We start from the raw sequence: 7,173 nt of genomic DNA, 5'->3' as shown, positions 1-7,173 counted from the left end.
TCAGTACTCTATTAAAGATTACAAGTTAATGACTTTCAATGAGTTGTAACTTGCAATATTCTGTTTAGGTGGTTGCGACTCTTTTGCTCAAGCAATCTTTTGAATCTTAACCTTTTGGATGAAGTTCTTTTGATTTTCTATGATCTGATGCATTTTCTAGAGATATCCCTCATTTGTATAAATATATGCTCTGACATATATTTAGAATAAGAAAACTGGAATGCAATGTGTTAATCCTCTATTTTGTTACTTTTCAAATTATTTTCATTCCTGGTTCACGATGCCTCTACTGGAGAGAAACTGCTGCTTTTTTGACTAGTTTGGATTACGGCAAAAAGGCACCTTTTCTTTTACCAACATGCTTTTAAAATAGTAGAACAAACAACCAAGGACCAAGTAGTTGCTATTCTTTTATTATCATTGGTAAAGTATCGGATTGCATAAAGTAGCATTGGTTGGATTTGTTAAACATTGTCATCGCTATTCTGATGAGAACTATAAACACCATGGAGTTCATCAGTGCCTCTGTCAGATTGATGAAACCTCAGACCCTGTATATCAGAGGGAAAAAAAGGTTGTTCCTTCTCAGGAACACGGGAGTAATGCCCATGCCCCGATACTTTGTCAATGCCTGCATGATGGAGCAAAGCCCAAATATGTGTCAAGAACTCACCGCCGCTTTCTAAAAATGAGGCATGCCCATTTTTATTATCGCAAGGAGCCAAGTATATAATCATCTCAGCCCAGAATTCGGCCAACACCTTCCAACGAGTTGCTTCATCCTCTATCATTGTGATCAATGTCCAACCAAGCTTTGCGCTCAGCTTCAAGGTGTCTGTGACTTCGTCTTCTTCTTCCTTCTCCTCCACGACTTCCTTGGCCAAGTCCATCATCCTGTCATACATCTGCTCAGAATTACAGCAACCCTCAAAGGTTTCCTGAGCCTTTTTTATTGTTTTCTCGAATATGAACCTCACAACTAAACGATGCTCACGCAGCAGCTGAGGGCGGAAGACTAGCAAGTATGCACAGTATTGTGACATGCTCGAAGCAACAACATAATTTGACTTCAGATCTTTATCAGGGTTCTTCCTGTCATCCTTTTGCACAGATCCGCTCGATGAAGTGCCCATCCACTTTTTCATACGAATAAGGTATTCATGCGTTCTACTAGGAGTCGCATCGACATTGTAATGACGAAAAAAATCCAGTTCACAAAGAGCAGTAGCTATGTGCCATACCAAGATGGTGTGTGCATCTGTTTTGAGCTTGCACGACCGTGACAACAGCTTCTTCACCTGATTCCTCTGCAACGAAAGCACACCATTGCTCAACGGCTCGCCGTTCCTGATCTTGTCTCTTTGAGCTTGGAGGGACTCGAAGATGGCCATCTTGGCTTCCTCAGGCAATGTGATTTTGCGGCCCTCTTTTGCTCCACTTAGTTCCTCGTCCTTCATACTCAGTCTCATACAATCCATGAAGTTCATCGTCTTCGGCTCATAGTTAAATGATTTGAGAATATGGTACTGACCAATCTTGTTATGCCAATGCTTCACGAGTTTCCGACTGCACAGAAACTTCACTACCTTCTCTGTTGCAGGGCTCCTCTGCCATGAAGGGTACTGCACATACTTGGACAGCAGCAACAACTTGGTCCAGTCGGAGAATACCAAGCTACTAATCCTGAAGACCTCCTTCACTATGACTATCGCAAAAAGGTAAATGGTAATGATATGATAAACAAAGTTCCTGTTATCCATGTCTCTGCTTATCGACACTAGAAGCCAACAACATGAGCAAAAGGTGACGAACACGAGAAGGCTGATGAAAAGTATGAATCTGGTGACCAAGATCACAGGGAACAAAGTGTGGAAGTAATCATTCAAGAATGCTAGTTCTACCTCGATCACCCTGAACACTCTTCTGTAGTCCTGGCCGGGCAAGAGCAGACCGTCGAGAAGCAACTGATGGGCCTTTTCATGATCGGGCTCCGGCAGCGGATGCAGGTCGTCGAATTTTCGCCGGATCAACTTGTGGAGCACAAAGGAGAGACACAGATCTTTGAGCCTGCTCTCTGGATCGCCGGTCGTGAGCAGGCTTCCCCGGCACTGCCAAACCTTCTCCAGGGTGATCAGTCTCTTCTCATTAGCTACCCGCAGCTCGATCCGGTAATCCGATGGTGCAGGCTGCAGCTTGTTCTCCGGTTTGGCTTCGCCATAGACCAAGTACTTGTAGCCGCTCATGGTGATCGGATCTGGCTTCTCGGAGCTGCTCAATTCGTGCTCGTAGCTCATGTAGTCAGCGACCAGCCGTGAGTTCTGACCGTGCCGGTAAGACTGATCGGCCAGCTGAAACACCCACATCCTGAACAGGAGCTTCACTACGTGCAACAGCAGTATCGTCCAGATGGCCGGCAGAATCTGGCGGTCGCTGGTGGTGTAGAGAATGCCGGTGTAGACAGAGTCCATGATCTTGAGGAGCTCGTACTTCAACCTGCTCACCCTGTTCTTCTCAAAATCGGCATGGCAAACGCTGTCGGTGAGGACGAGGAGGAGCGCCACCCAGAGCCAGTTGAAATCCTTTTGCGCGAAGGTCATTTGCTGCATCGAGCCGATGGTGTACGTGACCAGGGAGCCGGAGATGGCGTCGAAGGCGTGGAGGGCGTACTTGAGGAAGCTACTGCGGCACCGGTACAGGTTCAGTATGTAGGCCACCACCAGCAGCAGGGCGATGGTGATCACCAGGCCCTCGACTCTCATCAGCTCTCTTTCTCTGTGCTCCTTCTGCAAATCCATCTCGTTCTATCTCTCGATCTGCACCTCCCTCTCTCTCTCTTCTCGTCCTATTTAAAATCTTTGCTCCAGTTTGTTTTTTTTTCTGATCGATTGGGAGCATAAATTCATCGATTTGATGTGTTTGCTGCATATATTCCTCAAGGGACACGTTCGAGACAAGGCATCTATGCTCGAGCCACTAATAAGATTTTCATTGCACTCTGTGTGTGTGTGTTTTATTTTCAGTCATTTTAGCTTTTTAATTTGGGCGAAGCGAATCCGAATCTTTGTCCTGAACTTTAAATTGCGTCAAAAATGGTATTAAAAATTGACCTTTTTGTTTGTATTATATTTGTGCATTTTATCGACTGTATTAAACGACGATCACTCGATTAAATTGTATAAGAATTGATATTTTAGATATATACTTTTTATTTTATTTAATAGAGATTAAGAGAAATTGACGGTTCACTTCACATGGGAATTAGAATATTGGATAATGCCATGGATAACAAAGTCTAATTAACGGTCCCCGCAAAGACCATTGTCAACATTCAAAGTGCTCCGCACGAATCCTCTTTAGACAGAGGAAGAGACAGAAGACGTCACTCGTCATATGTCATTTTAAATGATATATAATTTTTTTCCCTATCTATTTTTTTTTAATTTTATTTTATGCTATAATTGCGCATATGTAAATACTATCTTAATTCGAAGCATCCAATTTTTTTAGAAAAGTTTAATAGCGAAGGTGATTCGTTTGACCCCATGAAAATTTACAATGTTTTTATTGGTGTCACTGTTACGTACATTGATAAAAGTTTTTAGAAAAATGAGAGGGAAATTTTCGTCTTTATTCTTAAAAAGTAGTTTAAAATAACGACAACAAAGTGCCTTTACCAATAAATAAATAAACAAACTATAGTGGAAGTGCAGCTGGCCATTGGACTTATAATATTAAAAAGAAATGCTCGAAGAGATAACGAAATTTTTAGTTCTTGCGGTTTGATGGTGGCTACTTTTGACATGTGAATTTGTGAGCACCTCTTCTTTGTTTAAGTGAGCCTTTGGCTCCAGAAAAAACGTACGAAGAAAGGATTCGTGAAAGAGGAAGATGATAGCCCTATCTCAGGCCGTTATATCTTTCTTATATGCCTTCTTCCTTGTAACTATCGTCGTTGTTTCATAATGATTGTAATGATTATGATGTAACATACTGGAAGGCCGTTATAATGACATGTAACGGAGACGACTGCTGTAGCATAACCGATCCACCCTCCTTTAATTCCCACCTTCAAGTCGGAGCCCCCTGCGTGCTATGACTCTCATGGGTTTGGACTTGAGAGGATGTTCCCTTTTCATATATTGATAGAGGTGCATGGTCCCCATCTATTTTATTAGTGGGGATCATGCATCTCTATCAATACATGCAAAGAGGACATTCTCTGGATCGTAAAAGTAGTCTAGAGAATCCGACCTACTTAGACTTGACTTCTAAGTTTTTACAATCCTCGGAGTTCGGACTCTTGAAGGACTCGGGCTCGAGCTTCCAACCCCCTAAGCTCTTGAGTATATGAGGCGTTGGGACGGCTCACATGATATATCAAAATACTACAAGAGTTTCATTTTATGGATTTCAAATTGAATAATAAAGTATAATAATTTTGACTTACTTTCTCATCATAAAATAAAATGTATTTGATTCAAGTTACCATATCATCAAATAATTATATAATTAAAATTATAGAGAATAAAATATAATTTAAAATTCAACTTTAGATTTAGATGTTTTAGTATGTAAACAAGTATCTGAAAGTGATGGAGATGGCGTGTTGGACAGATGACATTGTTGTGGACATGAAGAAGAGCTTGAACTGAAGAAAAGGTTGCGAACTAGAGTGAAAAAGAGCTCTAAGTGCCTTCTTCATCTCTGCGCACACGAAAGAGAGATCTCATAGAATGTTAGAGCGAGAACAAGGGAAGAGGTCCTTGGCATAGATCCTTCGATGCTCAAGTTAGTATAGTAGACTAGCCAAAGTGAAGAAGATGAATAGTAATTCTATAGTAAATGTGTATATATATATGTGCCTCTGAGAGCGTACCTGGCCAACGAAAAGGACTTTCCCTTTTATATCACCTCTCATAACCTCTATAATAATGAGGTGACAAGAAATATTGACCGTCAGAAACTATCGAGTAATGGAAGGTATACAGTCTGGAAGATGTGTAGTCTCCCTCCGAGGAATCTTCTATTAATAGTATGTCTAAACCGTCTTTTATAACTTGCGCTATTAATAAGACGATTGAGAGAATATGCTGTCATAATGTGTTAGTTAATGGAATGTGTAGAGTCACCTTCGAGGAAGGTTCCACTGAATAAGTATACTGTAACATAAAAATATTCTTTGACAAATAATCGTTATTCTCTGACGAGTTGTTGTGATTCTTTGGCACTACTGTCTCATGAAAGAAATCTGACTAACCCTGCTTCCGACCAGCTGTATGATAAAGGATTTATACCCTTATAAAACGGGGAGCACTGCATTATAAGTTTGGCTGTCCATAGGGACGATCTTTATACTGAGAGTTGTATTATAAGACTGAGTTTGTGAACTGAAAATAATATTGCAGAAGTGGGAAGTTGGACCTCATATGCTCGACCGGTGAATTAAGATCAAACGAGTTTATTTTGACAAGCGTTGTAACCGATCGACTTGTGTAGGAGATAGGGACGTTGAGCCCTGTAAACCTGACCAGTTTTATAATTGATTGGTCGTATGAAGGAGGACTGACATATGAGTACACTGAAGCCCATAGGTTCATCCAACTATATACTAAGAGAATACGCTACAGCAATGGGGAGTTGTATCTCATATGCTCCATCGACTTTGGGGTCATTCGGATTTAGTCTGTATGTCTTAACACTAAGGTACTGAACGGAGAGATAAGTCTATTAAACCCAACCGACTTATGAGCCATTTAGATTTAGTATGTATGTCTTTGCATTGAACAGGTAGATAGGTCCATTAAGCCCATTCGGCTCCAGGGTTGTTCGACCCTACATTGGGAGAGCGAATACTAAGTTTAGATACGTCTAGCCGACCTTTGATCCAATCGGCTATATAACAGAGTTATGTAGTGCAGGTTATAATTTTGACAGGTCTTTGTGTCGGCCGATTGTTTACAAGCGGAGCACTAGATCTTTCAAGTCCGACCAACTCTTAGGCTGGTTGTCCTTATACCGAAGGGCTTGGCGCTGAGTGAGGAGGTAAGACCTGATGAGAGCGACGTTTTAATCGTCATTTCACATTGACTTTGACTATCATGTCAACTCTGGGTCTACTCCAATATCTCATATCACCTAGTTTAATATTTACTGTATTAGTCTAGTTCAAGAAGTCAAATACATGCATCTACACCATCAAATCTGTGCACATTCAATGGCATCAAACAAATGTTTGGACTGCAGATTGCCGGTGCAATAAGTTGGAGAACAAAAGCCCCCGATGGAGCTTGTTGGAGAAGAGGCGGCACACTACAATGCTGAGATCCATGGCGTGTCGACTGTCACGAACGTGATCGCGTCGTCGATGCACCGAATGTGTCGCTCTCTGACCTCCACTTTCGAGTGGACACCAATGTCGCTTCGTCCCTCACCCGAGATTGTTGATGACATCACAAACCTAACATAGTCTGATGAGGGCTTCGTTGATTCTCCGCAGGGGTGGCGGGTGGAGGAAGAGGTCCGAGTGAGGTGGCTGCCATAGGCGTTGGTGAGGTCGACAATGAACTTACTGCCTCTAGAGGCGCTGATGGTGGACTCGGTGAGGCACACACCTAGGTCGAAGGGATTGGTGGGAAGGAGTTCGAAGCGGTGGTCGAGTCCGTCGGTGAAGGCGCCGCCACACTTGCACTAGGCCTCGAGGCGGGCCCAAGGTTCCTAGGTGCCGACGATGCAAAGGATGAGCAGGCATTAGGGTTAGAACGGCTAACCCAATCAGTACCGAGGGAGTCAATGAAAGGGGTGACCATGGAGGCAAGGGCCACGGATCGTGGAAAAATTGGAGGATAATTTTGAAAAAAAAAAATTACTAAAGTTAGAATAGTGAAAAATCTTACACTTGCAAGATACTTCGATATTCCTCATTTATTGATATGATGGGTATGCTCCATTACGAAGAATCACTCATTACATAAATTAAATAAAATTTTTATTAATAATCTTAAATAGATAATCAAAATTAACAATAATAATCTTAAACCAAAAGCAATCTATATATTCTATTATATGTTCCACTGGATATATAGTAATATTGCATGATATTTAGAATGGGTAAAGCATAGCCCCCATGGAGGAAAATTCAACCCCATCTATGCCGTCAGTGTCCCAATGTGATTA

General features: G+C 41.9%; 1 protein-coding gene across 1 annotated transcript; it reads right to left on the bottom strand.

Moving 5' to 3' along the window:
• Positions 1-388: 388 nt before the first annotated feature.
• Positions 389-2,937, bottom strand: LOC121985031. The gene has a single exon (XM_042538271.1). The coding sequence runs from the start codon at positions 2,793-2,795 to the stop codon at positions 465-467; it is 2,331 nt and encodes a 776-aa protein (XP_042394205.1). The 5' UTR covers positions 2,796-2,937; the 3' UTR covers positions 389-464.
• Between the last annotated feature and the right edge of the window lie 4,236 nt (positions 2,938-7,173).

Source organism: Zingiber officinale, chromosome 5B, assembly GCF_018446385.1.
Source record: "Zingiber officinale cultivar Zhangliang chromosome 5B, Zo_v1.1, whole genome shotgun sequence".
Taxonomy (NCBI): Eukaryota; Viridiplantae; Streptophyta; class Magnoliopsida; order Zingiberales; family Zingiberaceae; genus Zingiber; species Zingiber officinale.
The sequence above is the reverse complement of the archived record's forward strand: the minus strand, read 5'-3'. Positions and strand labels throughout refer to the sequence as shown.

Bases quoted from the DNA above. Each gene is read 5' to 3' on its own strand.
- LOC121985031 (XM_042538271.1), bottom strand. From the start codon at position 2,795: ATGGATTTGCAGAAGGAGCACAGAGAAAGAGAGCTGATGAGAGTCGAG.